Consider the following 14,639-nt stretch of genomic DNA (forward strand, 5'->3'; position numbering starts at 1 on the left):
GCGTTCGTCACTTCGGTATAATTAAACACACTCGCATTACGGAGCTCTCTTAGTGAATTTAAAATTCGTCGAGAACTCACTCGAATAAATGCATAATCGAATCGTCAAATTGACGATTTCAAAATAAAAGTAAGAGAGAGAGAGAGAGAGAGAGAGAGAGAGAGAGAGAGGAAAAAGAAAAAAAAAAGAGATAAACGACGTATCGAAGAAATAATTTGATACCGAAGAAATAAAAGGGATGAAATATCGAAATGTGTGGAGGATTCGCTGTCGTTTTATCGCGATCGATCGATCGAACGATCTCTCGCTCTCTTAGAAAAAGATCTCTAGCGGCAGTATCCATTTCAGGGACGAAGAAAAATAGAGATATCGCGCGTCGATATATTCGAGAACGGAGAAACGATAAATTGATTCTCCTTCTCCTTCGTCTCCTTCACTTCTTCTCGTTCGCGTCGATCGCGTAACGCGTCGCGTATTCGATCTTTGTAAATCGATGAAAAGAGAGAAGGATAGATGAGTTGATAAATGGACCAAGGAGATAGATAGAACAAGACCTTAACATAGGAGAGAAAAGAACAAGGCCTTTAATAATTTACCATAAATAAGAAAAGGGAGTTCTCGAAAATGTACAAGTACTAAAAAGAAAAAAAAAGAAAGACCGCTTTTCATAATAACTTTCCTCTTGGACTATCAAACAACAAAAAGAAACAGATAAAGATAAAAAGAGAGGGAGAAGGGATGAGTAAAAAGTAGTCCTCCTTCTCATCAAATTTTTGAAGAGCCACATCAGCGTTTTAGAAAATGGCTATGAAACTGGCGGTCAGAATACTTAGGTTACCAACGAGCAAGTACAACGCCATGTTGCTTGTAATTAACGTCTCTCCGCTGGGAAAGAAGGAAGGAATGTTAAGAGAAAAAAGAATGCGCTATCTTTCTCCCTCTCTCTCTCTCTCTTTCTTTCACACTCACACTCACACACACACACACACACATTTTTAGGATAACCGCAAATGACCAAGTGTAATTCGCCGTACGTGGGTGGAAACGGAAGGTATAATAGACCAAAAAAAAGAAGAGAGAAATGAAGGAGAGAGAAAGAGAGAGAGAGAGAGAGAGAAAGGTAGGAAAGTTAAACCCTTCTTCTCTTTTACCACCAACGCCCTTATTCTTTCGGGGTAGGCACGTAAATTTTGTGAGAAGGTTGAGGAAGGGAAGAAAAAGGAGAGCTTGGAATTCGAGCGAGGATGCTCGCAGGTGCTTTCGACGCCATTGTTAAGCGAAATTCTGCTCGATATATATACGTATGTAAGAGAGAGACACTAGGAGAGAGAAAGAGAATGTACACACACACACATATATATATATATATATATATATATATATATATTATATATTATATATATTATATATATATATATAACATATATGTACCTATATATATATATATATATATATATATATATATGTATGTATATACGTACGTGTGAGTTTGCTCGGTTGGCCAGGTATTAATTAAATTCTCGTGGCTTGCGCGCATATAATCGTCGCGCACTCCCTAATAATTAATACCGGCCAGTCCGGGAACGATAAGTTATCGTTAACGAGAATGTCTATATGTATATATCTATAGGTAAAAGTATTCCCAATTCAATCAGTTATGTAGAGGACTTTACGAGGATTCCGTATTCTCGTTGGTATCAACACGCGATATTCGACCTATGGAAAATGATAAATCGATCAAGTGAGTTATGCTTTCTTTTTTCAGCTTTATTTAGGTATCATGAAACATATCGAATTTTATCCATTTTACCGTGTAAATCAGATTCACATCTAAACGGAATGATTTCGACATTAATTCCCGATAAACTTTTTATTGAATAATTTTGTTACTCTTAATAAGATTTTGTTTGCTTCTTCTTCGTACTTTCTTCTTTTTTCTCTCCTTTCGAAAAATTATTACGAACCATTTTAAATAAGTAATACCGTGATCGTTCGAACAGATTTTTTGAATAGAGTTCATAATTACTATAGAGACCAAGGGGGAAAAAAAGAAAGAAGAAAAAAAGTAATACTCATTCACGAACAAAACTTTTCTCGTCATTCGTTACTCATTATTCGTAAAATGTGGGAAAACTTTGAATATACGGGATGAGTAACTTCAACCGATTTTGAGATAAGAAATACGAAAAGTGGAAGGAGGGAAGTAAGAAGAATGTAAGAAGTTGCACGAACGAGTATACTTGTACGAGGAAAAAGATAGGAAGGAAAAAGGATAGAAAAGAATAGAAGAAAAACTAGAAGACGAGTGAAACCGATCACGTAACGAGAAGATCGTTGTAAAAATAGATATTGCCTTTCTTTCGTTTGCATAGAATAGGGATGAGAAATCCCATGGGAAGCGACAACTACTTTTCTCTAGGAAGATCCTTGTAAATTTTTCAAACAGACCGATGCGAACAAGCTTGAGGACAAATATCCTTTTTCTGAAGAAAGGGAGAGGATTTTTAACGAAAAGGGAAATAAACGAAATGGTCAAACGTATATAGGGAAATATAATATATAGAGATATGTCAAAACGAATGGTCCTCGTGAAATGAAAATTTTCATGATTTCTCATTTTTCCTCTTTAAATTCTTAATTCTTTACAATCGATCCGTGTTGTGAATTATACGAAAGCTGTTATGCTCTCTTTTTTCCTTTCTTTTTTCTTTTCTTTTTTTTCTGTTAGAGATGATAAAAAATATGGGCCGTGAAATGAGCTCGCTCGCTCTCTCTCTCTCTCTCTCTCTCTCTCCCTCTCTCTCTCTCTCTCTCTCTTCCTCATGAGGACACGTTTTACGAAATGGGCTAATGTGTACAATCATTTGGACGTATGTACTTAAAATGGCAGTCCTCGTAAAAATGTGAACTCTCTTGTTTTCTCTGGACTGTACGTACATACGTACGTATGTACAGAAGAGAGTGCGAGTGAGCGACTTTTGGAATCTACAACGAGAATACTGTAAAAGAAAAACAAAGATCTATGTAAATGGGTACATTTGTACGAGGAAAAGAGGGAGAAAAAATATATAAAGAGAAAAGGAACGCAGGACGCGAAAAAATTTCGCGTGTAGGAATTCGTAAGTACCATGACTCGTTCTTTACCACGTTAATTGCCAAGTTAATTTTACGCGAATCAGCGTTTTCGACTAATAATGTTCTATTTTCGCAACAAATTTACCAGAAAATTCGCTAGAAACATATTTTTCTTTCTTTTTTTTATTTTTCTTTTTTTCTTTTTACCTTTGTCTTTTCTAGTCGATAATCCAATAAATTTCAATTCTTAACAATTTTTCATTCATCCTTCCCATTTTATTTATCTATTTATGTGTGAGATCGATCAGCACATACGAGCGCATATATTTGTGCGTGTACGTGATGGCAAAAAAAGAAAAAAAGAAATTCAAAAAGAAGTGAACGAGCGAAATAATTAACAGAACTAACAAACTAAGTAAATAAATAAATAAATAAATAAACAATATAAATCTAGGCGATATCATCAAAAGAGAGAGAGAGAGAGAGAGAGAAAGAGAGAGAGAAAAAAAGGAAATGATAATGTTTATAAGTATCTATAAAAATCCATGTTCTTTTTTTGTGTCGTAATTTTCGTTTTACACGTTTGTCCTCTTTCACTTTATATCAGAGTTTACAAACACCTATAACGTCATAATATACATATACATTCGCAATGGAACTTAACATTCACAACACACTTCCATCTCTTATTACCCTGTAGAACGCACGCTCGCGCGCGCGCGTTCGAGTCTCTATCGAGTTGAATCTACGCGCGCGATTTTCACGTATATATGTCTATTATAGGACACTATACGTGAATATATATATTTCTCTCTCTCTCTCTCTCTCTCTCTCTCTCTCTCTCACACACATATACATATTCTCTTTTTCTCTGTCTATCTCTATCTCCCTTTCCGATTTTCTCTTTCTAACTTCTCTTTCTGCGCGTGCACGCGTATAACGTTCTGTCTATTTACTTAAAAACTTACTAAACTCGAGAACGGCCGTGAGAACGTAGATCGATCTTTCCTATAATGCGTAAACCAAACTCAACTTTCCGTATATTCGAGGAAATGTCAAAGATAAGAGACAATGTCTGACAATAAGATAAACTTCGTCTCCCTTTTCTTCGAATTTATAATGAATTGTGAGACTTTGGTAATGGGTTAACGAAGAAGAAAATTATACGTTAGGCGAACTTTTATAACAAAAATGGAATTTACAAATTTTTCGATCTTATTTTTTTTTTGTTTTTTTTTCTATAAAAGTCATGTTAGGCTTACATTTTCATTTTTCTTTGCGGTCCAATGTTGACTTTAATTTAACACACTTTATTCTAATACACCTTATAGCAAATTATTATATACGCGTTCATTTTGAAATTATTATACTAATTTGAAAATTGCAAAAATTTGAATAATATTTTCTTCACAAATAATTACTTTTTCTTACAATATTTGTAAGTAAAATAAACCCGATTATAAATTAATATCGATTGATTGACGAAGAAGGAACGTCGATAGTAATTATGGACCGCAAAGTATTGAACGATCTCAATCGAACGACCGTGTATATGTGTCAGTGTGTACTTGTGTGTGTTTGTGCGTGTGTGTCGCATATGTCCTTTAAGAATAAAATTAAGTTTCAATGGTTTTAATGTCCGACGAAAAATAATAGAACGTCGATTCTCGATGTAGACAGGGTGTTTTTTCTTCTTATTTCGATGATATACACACACACATATATATATATATATATATATATATATATACATAAATGTATATATAAAGTCCGATATCGTCTTGTAATCAATGCGCACACTCACACTCTCACACTCCTTTCTTTTCTTCTTTTTATCTCGAACACACCTCCAGTTTCCTTCGTTACGAGATGATTCCTTATCGATTATACATTAAACTTCTTCTTTCTAATGTACGTTACGTTAATTTATTGCGTGGACATTCGAGTTAATTATTTAACGAGACGATTATTTCACACGGATAAAGACAATTTTTAATTAGGCATAGTACCCATAATCACGAATTCGCGTTATTATATTATTCTCTCGAATGTCCTTCGCAGATCGTGTCGAACGTTTTTATACAAATTTTTTCAAGACGTCCATTAAAGAAAAAATCGTAGAATTGGCTCGATGATTCTTTCCTTTTTAAAAAATAACTACTTTCACCGTTCAAAAGTTTCATCGCATTCATGTATATATATATATATACATATATATATATATATATATATATATATATATATATACGTATGTGTGTATAATACACGTACATATTATATGTATACCCGACAGTCTCTGTACATTAGATATTTAAAGTAACCACCAGTAATATCTATCGTCCTGTTAATTCGACGTTACCTTCAATCCGGCAGTCTTAAACACCGAGTTAACATTATTATCACTACAGCAGAATGACTACATCCGCAAAATCCCTGCTTCTTCTTCTTCTTCCTTTTTTTTTTTTTTTTATTTTCTTTTTCTTTTTTCGTCCCAGAAAATGTCTCGAAGTTCCATTAATCGTATTGGTTTACTTAGTACGTCTAAAAAAGGTGAAGTTATCGATGGGGTAAGACGAGGGTGAAGAGGATGGTGAAAAGTTTTGCGATCGAACGAATTTCACGTATATACGTATGTACGTACAGTGTCGTGTAGATAATTATTTGTTAGGTCGTTGATCTTTCTCTTATCGTTAATCACCTCTCTATCTATCTCTTTGTTTTTCAAATCATCTCGTCGAAAGTATGTATATATATATATATATATGTCGCACATATTTCACTGTCATTTGTCAGAGAAATTATTATAATCTGTTTCACAGTTGATTTTTTGATCGTCGAACGATAATTATTCGTTGAATGATTAACGAATAGATTCCCGTTCCTTAAAGGGGCCGAAGAGGATCTATGGGGCCATGTGAGGATCTACGTAGAGATCTACGTCGACCGATTATTATTATTCGATTCGAAGCATTCTGCAACGAACGTCAAGAGACGTGTCTACGACAAGAAATTATGATCTCACAAGAGAGAGAGAAAGAGAAAGAGAGAGAGAGAGAGAGAGAGACAGAGAGAGAGAGAGAGAGAAAGAAAGAGAGAGAAAGAGAAAGAGAAAGAGAGAGAGAGAGAGAGAGAGAGAGAGACATGTCGTCGTCGTCGTCGTCGTCGTAGTCCGAGAATTCCAGATATTCTCTCTCCTAGCTGATTAATTTCGTAGGACCGGTACCGACAGTGGGATTCCTCCTTTGTTCGAGCTTCCTCTATGCTTCCTCCGATTCGATGTCGTCTTAACGCCCATTTCGATGGCCGAGAACGACTATGTCAACGACGACGTCGACCCATTTCGAAGGATATAGAAAGACGATGGATGATAGAGAGCTGTGAGTGTACGAAGTAATAGCACGATGTTGCCCCCACAAAATTTACTACACGATATGTGGATGAAATGTCTTTAAATCGAACACATAAATCCACAGCTCGATCTTCGTTTATTTCGATGTCGATCAAAATGAGTTTAAATGGTCCAACGATAGAAACGATTATTAATACTTCGTATGGCTATTCTTTCGGATCGATCGATCATAGTTCCCTTCTTTTTCTTTTTCCATTTTCCTTTTCGACTGTTTTACTCGTCATTTGGAATTGAAAGAAAACAACGAACAAAAATCGATGATGGAAGCACAGAGTAGCGGAACATTTGGAACGAGAGATTTGGTCATCCGAATGAAATAGAAATCGATCCCACCGTCTTTACCGTTTTTTGTATCGATCAATTGAGCACGATGAAATTCGTGATAATTTTCAAACGTCCATGGCATCGCCAACGTAACCTTCGTCCGGACTTTCTGGATGATGAGGTGGCTGAAGTTCGTCCGCCCTAGCCGCAGCAGCAGCGGCTGCTTCACGTGCAGTCTTGCCGAGTAAAGATCTCGGTGATAGTGGTGTGGTTTCGCCTCTGTAAGCAGCAGGTGGTGACGGTATGAAAGGAACCTCTGGAAAAACTGAGGCTGGCGAGACAACGGGCGAGATGACGGGTTGTTGAAGCTGCTGCTGTATTGGTTGTTCAACTGGTTGATGAGGAGGGTACGGATAACCTTCGGCAGTGTATCTAGCATCGGTCCTAGGTAAAACTGGATCATAACCTGCCGTCGATCTAGCTAAGAACTCAGCTTCTCTCGAGTATCTAGCCGGTGGGGCAACGGCCGAACCTTCTGCCATTCTTGTCCTTAATCGAGGAAGCGTACTCGCGTTATTGAACGAGATCTTTGGCAGGCCAAAGTTCAAAGGATATCCATCCTGATCCAAGTAACTCAATTGCGGTATATTCGATGGACGTAAGTCCGGTGGTTGTATCGGATAACCAGAGTCGTATTCGAGTACGTGCCTCTCGTTTGTCTGATGACGGTATAATTGGCCATAGGTCACGTCCGTGGTTTCAGGAACTTCATTTATCAAGTCCGGTTCTGTTAGATACTTTGATACCGGACTACCATAGGACTCTTCCAAATTACCACCACGTTGTTCTCTTCGTTCCAAGGTCGCAGCTCTGCCAATTTCGCGTTCAGTGTAAGATACGATCTGTTGATGCTCGAAACCAACCAAACTGCCATTACCCTTTCTACAACTTGGCAGACTCGTCGTTGTATCCTTCGTGATAGGCATCACCGATTTGTTTTGCGAGACCAATGCCTTGGAATTCCTCTTCCGATCGCGTCGACGTTTCCTCACGCAAAATACAATACTACCGACCACGCAGCCAAGAACGAAGAGAGTGCCTACTAGCGCGCCAGCAGCTATCGCTGCTACATAACCGGAACCTGGATCGTCCGATGGAGGTTCCGCGGTTACCTTTTCACGGAACAGAACCTTCAGGGTGACGTTAGCGCCAGTAGTACCAGCAGTGTTCTCTGCGACGCAACTATAGACGCCGTCGTTGTTAGCCTCCACCGAGTATACGTACAGAGTGCTCGACATGTTGGTCGAGCCACGTTGCCTATAGATGTATCTGTAACAGATCAGAAAGAGGACGGACTCGATTGTGAACCATTGTGATCCAACAACCGTAAGAAAAATGCAATCAACGAGCGCAATGATTTTAATAGAAAACAATATCTTACCTTGGAAAAGTTAAGAAATTCATCGTCGAGGAATCATTCTCATTCTGAAGCTCGCAGATATCTCCGTTGAACCACCACGTGATCGTAGCTGCCGGTATAGCATGAACGTTGCATTGGAACGTCACGTTGCTACCCTCGTATACGTCGACACGTTCCTGCAACTCGATCCGCGGTAGGCACGCGAGCTCGTTGTCCTTTAACGTTTTTATCTGTCTATCTCGTAAACGAACTGGCATATCGCAAATAGGTTCAGATTCCTGAGGAGCTGCCGGTGCTGATTCCTTCAGCCAAGCCTGCAGAATTCTCAAGCCACAGTCGCACAACCAAGGATTATTGTGTAATGTCAATCCTCGAAAGCTACCACCGAGTGGTAAGGTATGATTCGGCATGTACGTCAATCGATTACCATCCAGACGTAACCATTCGAGGGAATGCAAACCATCGAAGGCACCTTCCTCGATGATCTCAAGTCTGCAATGGCTCAACTCCAGATTCGTCAGATGCACCAGACGATGAAAGGCACCCCTTTTGATCTCCACTATAGGATTACCGTTCAACGTCAGCCTCATGAGATTCGGGCAAGACGAAAAGCTTTCCGTTGGTATCTCGTCGATCAGATTTTCTGTCAGATCCAACTCAACCAGCCCGACCAACCCTTCGAATGCTCTCACGGCTATTCTACTGATATGCGATCTACCGAGATAGAGTCGCTGAAGATTGATCAGTCCCAAAGCGTGAAAGCATTCCGGTGGTAAACTGACCAGGTGATTGTCCGACAGATCCAACACCTGAGTCTCCTCTCCGGCACCCTGTGGTAGTCCCTTCAGATCTCGATTCGCACACTCCACCCACTCCTTTCCACCCTTCCACTTGCAGGCACACATACTCGGGCAACCCTCGACGATACAAGTCCAAGCGAGCATCATCGTGCCCAAGAGAGCTCCCCTCCACCACCAAGCTCTTACACTCGAGCACATGATGATGCTTCATCGACCATTCACCAATCTCTATCGCATTTTTCGCCTTTTCATAAAACCCACCTAAGATCCTTTTCTCTTATCTTCCTTATTTTTCTTTCACTGCCGATCCTCGATGTCCTCTTTCTGATATCGTCCAAACTGTTTTTCCTTTCCCTCTTTTTATTCTTATCTACCTACAACAGAGAAAGGAACGAACGTTCATATTAAAACGATCAATGGTATAAATACTGTTTATCAAAAGAAAGATAACCAAAACAGATTACGAGAAAGTAGTAAAAACGTATAACGACCATTTCAGCTAATCACACAGGTTTACCACGATGCTCGTACATCATTCCTAAAAGCCCTATTCTCTTTTTCCCTTCGAAGGATAAATTTTTTCCAACTTTATATATATATATATATATATATATATATCATCACACACACATTCTTTCTTTCCTTTCGAGAAAGACGATCGATTAAGGGATTTTTTCGATGCCAAGGGAAAGAAAACGCTTTCGCGAAAGTGCGATTAGGACTCGCGAGGAGGATACCCAAACCTGCGTTATACTTCCTATGTAGCCAAGGGTCTTACTAAGAAATCTTTTCGTCTTACGGTCGTAGTATAAGGTAAAAGAAACTCTTCTGAAACCCCAGACAAGGTGGTTTGAAGGGGTAAAAGGGATAGATGAGTAGATATAGAGGGAGAGAGAGAGAGAATGAGAAAGAGAAAGAAGAAGGTTGAGAGAAGAAGAAAAAAGCTGTGAAAGACTGAGCCCAAAGAAGAACCAAAAGCAGATAATAAATTCCATAGAGACACGGGTATATGTGCCTTCTATGTATAGATATCAATGTATATAAGCAAAGTTGAAGGGAAACACTCTTGAAGGCGTTCTAGACCCTCCCCATGATATCAGGATATCGGAATATCGAACGCATGCGGTTCGGCATGCAAACTCCACGGTTTTTCGTGGCTTTATTCGCACGCCCGTCGAACGAGCTTTTCTCTCTCACGGAATGCAAAGAGAGGCCTTGAGGATATTGCTAGCACCCGAACATTTCAAATCCAATACTCCCCTTCCTCCCACTCTCTCTCTCCCTCTCTTCTCTCCGGCTTTTTCTATCTTCCCTAAAACTTTTTCTCTACGTTCTACGATTTTAATTGGAAAACTCCTGAGAAGTAGGCAAAGAACGTTTTTGAAATTCTCCTAAACGACGAAAACCGGAACAACAAACGTCTTCTTTGTCTTCTTCCTATTTTAAATTTTCTTTTATCTTCATTTTCTTCCTTTTCACGACTTTCGTTATGTTAATTTGACTTTTTTTTTTTCACTTGACGTATACGCATTGAAATTCCCATAGTAAAGCGAAAATCAGATTTTCCATCGTAATCATCCCTCTCCCCACCCTCTTTTTTCCTGTCATTAATGTTGAATCCGAAACGTAATGCGACGATAATTTCATAGTCGCGTTACGCATTTCCCCTACGATAAATTAAATAGACCGTCAATTAAAGCGCTGCGCGATATCGAAAACCGTTCATTATCGCATCGTAATTTTCATTTTATTAGAGAGCTCGATCATCGTCGGGGTTTTATGCGTCGACCTAAATTAATTGCCCTTCACCAGCTCTCGTCTACCGTTCTTCTGTCTTTTCCCTTTTTTTTCTTCTTTTTTTTCTTTCTTTCTTTCTTTCTTTCTTTCTTTTTTTCTTTTTTTTTGTATGAATATGCACTGCAACACAAAGTCGAGCATACTGAAGCGAGAAAGTTAATTTCCAATTTATACTTTAATTACGGTTATATGCAGAAACGTTGACATACTTAAAAATGTTCGACTTGTAATTTTTAAACTTACATCGATATTGATTGATTAATCGCTACAACGAGAATAAACATCGAATGATTTTTGTCTAAATATTTCATCGTGAATGAGTTGAATCGATGAAGAAAAAAAAAAACTGTTCTCTGTTTCTCTTCCTATTTCTTTTTTTCATCTCAAAAATACACGCGTTAGCAATTTCCGTATATAAATGTTATATATTATTCATACTGAAAGAATTGTACGTTCTCCAATACACGTTGACCTTGTTTAAAGCTAATTGGATTTCCGAATAAAAAGTATATTTTTAAGTCGTGTAATACCATAAAATGAATTTCCTATTTATTATCTTTACTCGTGATATTTTTATTGATACTAAATAATAAATGGAAAGAAGACATACAGGAAATATTTGAAGTTCGACAAACTTTCATTATATATATTTATATATACAATACTATATAATACTTTTTCCTTTATTTAATCAATCTCTTTTGTTTTGTAAGAAAAAACAAAAGATCAAGGATTTACCTTTGTATTATTATTTTTGGTGGACAATGTTTTTCCAACGAGATCAGGGACTATGCGGATCGACTAAAAAAGATAAAAAGAAATTGGAAAGTCAAGCTTTACTTCCCAACTCTCTTTCTTATTGATTTGTTCTTGCCATCGGAGAAAATCGAACTCCACTATGTTCTCGGTTCTCATTCTCGTATTTTCAACTTCTCTTTTGACTCCTGTTGGTTCTCTTTTGTTCCGTCTGTACGTCTGTCTGTTTCTCTTTTCTCTTTCTCTCTCTCTCTCTCTCTCTCTCTCTCCTTCTCTATTTATCTATCTATCTATCTCAATCGACTCACCCTTGTTTCTTGATCGTTTCCTGTGACTTGTTCCTTAGTAAAGTTATTATTTAAGCAAAGAAAGGCATCTCTATATAGTGCAAACAAGAATTTAACCATTACTGGAATTCGCTTGGCAAAGTAGAAGAAGAAGAAATGAAAAAATCTGTAAAGAAAGTAAATATATATATATATAGATAGATATACAAAGAGAGAAAGAGAGAGAGAGAGAGAGAGAGAGAGAGAGAATAGAAATGTTACTAGCGAACTATGGAACGTCGTTTATGCCGTAACAACGCGACTCCTTTCATCGGCTATTCTCATCTCGTCGTTACTCGTTAGTTTTAATCGTCGGTAGAACTCGAGTATTGCGACGATCGAAACGTCCCTGCCTCGTTTCTTCTTAAACGATAACGAGAGATCTCGCGAGATAACAAAAATTGAGAGAGAAAAAAAATTGAGAATGATAAGGAAGGGGAAGATCTCCCAAATGAATTCTCGGCTCCATGAAAAATATAACAAACGCAACGAACTAGTAATGGACTCGGTTGTCTGATATCCCTAAACGAGTTATCGATTTTTTAACGAGTCGGAAGCGACATCGTTTAGCTCCAAGACCCCTCTCTTTTCTTCTCACATCATTTCTCTCTCTTTTCTCTCACTCTCTTTCTCTCAATATATTACATATATATATATATATATATATATATATATATATATCAAACGTTTTCAAAATCCAATTTTTCTTTTTCTCTCTCGTTTTCTCTTAGCATAGAATCCGCTTCAGCGGAGCGTAAAATTACCGAATTTTTCTGTATCGAACTCGTCCAAGTATTCATCCCCCTAACCTTTGAACCATCCTTCTGTCTCTTTCTTTCTAACAACTTTCTGCAATCTTGCCAGTTCATTTGTCCGTTGACGTCACTCTCCCTTTCGGTAAACCCTCATCGTACGTGCAGAAGTTCGAAACAGAAACTAATAAGCCAAAGGGGAACGACGACTACGACCATGCTGAATTCGTTCAGCTGTCAAAATTTTTATATTATCTTCTTTATTCCATTTAAAGTATGAATCGAATCGAATCAATTGATAGTCAAAATAATTGCTGAGATTTTCTAAGAACGAACGAATGAAAGAACCCAGTGTCTCCGACCTTTATACCTTGAGGTCATTAAACGAAGCTAATTACAACGTCGCACGTTGCAACTCGTGTTGATAATCGATCGACGTTGTCAAGTGAAAGAAGATAAAAAAAAATAGGAGAGAGAGACAGAGAGAGACAGAGAGAGAGAGAGAGAGAGAGAGAGAGAGAGAGACTGTTAATACGTTAATTACTGTCGATGCTTTTATCGTTAGAACATGATACAGTGCTTCATAAAAGTATTTCAAGCTCTTCTAAAAATGTTTTCTACTTTAGAAATATTCACAAGCTAAATGAGATATTTTTATACGATAAATTTTTAAAAATAATTACCGGTTATATTAATAATATAATTATCGAAAGTATATCTCGAAACGAAAAATTTAAAAAAAAAGAAAAAAATGTATTCAATTTTAAAGATAATCCCAACATATTTTAAAGAGACACCTGATAATCCGTTTACGATACGTGCGAACGTTGAGCAATAGTTAACGTATGCTAATCTTTCAAGTATCTACTCCACCATTCATTAAGTGGAAGCTACACTTACAAAACCTATCCCTTCCTGTTTTGTAATAGGTATCTTCTAAGTAAGTGGTAAAGTACCTACACAGATGCATCGTTTCTAACGTTTACCACTAATTAGAATTAGCTACTTCCATTGAGAACCATTCACCTCTTTTCTTTATTCTTCTTGCGTTAAACATTTTGTAGATAAAGTCATATGACAACCGCATACAATTTCATTATAATATTACATCATACGTAATAGAACGCTTCCTTATAACGTTAAATTCTACAGTTTACATATTTTTAATGGAACGATACGATGAAAAATAAAAATAAAAATAAGAAAGAATTAGTCGAACAGAAACCAACAATATGTAAATCTTTAAATTGGACGTATAATAAAGGATCTCTAGTAGAGCGAAGATATTATAGTACCAAGATACGTAAACAGGATTAACGCGTTGCCTTGTTCAAGCAATCTTTACTTTGGAAAAAGCCACGGACTAATGTGTACCAACATTTCGTTATTTTCAAGCTTTTGTTTACCATACTTGCATACCTTTTTCTTTCTTCCAACCGTTGATGATAACAGAAAGTATTTTATCTCTTCTGTTTGCACGCTTATATCCTACGAAGATTTTTATGGCATTATACTTGCTAATTCCCCATCATTTTGCTTTTTTTTTTTTTTTTTTTTTAAGATCGAAAACGTCGAAACTTTCATAATATTTCTATTAATCCTATTCCGAGAAGTTTTACATTCGTTCATATTCTATAAGCAAATCCACAATGAAATAATAATGAAAATATCTGTTGAAACTTAAACAAGATTTGACAATCGAGAATAGAAAAAAAAAAAATTTATAACATTGAAATACGATCAAACACATGTGAAATAAAATATCTCTGACCATTTTTCACGTATATAATCTTCTATGGCAATTAAATCAACTATAGAAATTCAATCATAATCTTGAAATATATTCTAGTAAAAAAAAAAAAGAAAAAAGAAAGGGAACGTTGAAAATGATGGTGATATCGTTGATAATCGACGTGGTAAAAGATAAAAAGTATGAGAAAAATCCATAATGTAATCTCAGATTATCGATGAAAGATAACCGAATCGAGTGACTGAATAGCACCCATAAGGGTGGCAGACAAGGGTGATATTTTAACATAA

The 14,639-nt window shown here is 37.0% G+C and overlaps 1 protein-coding gene across 10 annotated transcripts in view; it reads right to left on the minus strand.

Annotated features, from left to right (window-relative positions):
• Positions 1-1,455: 1,455 nt before the first annotated feature.
• Positions 1,456-14,639, minus strand: part of LOC124954217 (leucine-rich repeat-containing protein 24-like) — a 152,841-nt gene continuing 139,657 nt past the window's right edge. For 9 of the 10 annotated variants that reach the window (XM_047506783.1, XM_047506781.1, XM_047506782.1 and 6 more), the window contains 2 exons: positions 8,190-9,342; positions 1,456-8,077 (listed from right to left, as the gene is read on the minus strand). In XM_047506783.1, the coding sequence (XP_047362739.1) occupies positions 6,874-8,077; positions 8,190-9,166 (2,181 nt within the window). In that variant the 5' untranslated portion in view covers positions 9,167-9,342 and the 3' untranslated portion in view covers positions 1,456-6,873. Of the gene's footprint in view, positions 8,078-8,189; positions 9,343-9,459; positions 9,514-14,639 lie in introns of those variants that run through there. The other variant, XM_047506789.1, reaches the window with a different exon arrangement.

Source organism: Vespa velutina, chromosome 14 (genome assembly GCF_912470025.1).
Source record: "Vespa velutina chromosome 14, iVesVel2.1, whole genome shotgun sequence".
NCBI lineage: Eukaryota > Metazoa > Arthropoda > Insecta > Hymenoptera > Vespidae > Vespa > Vespa velutina.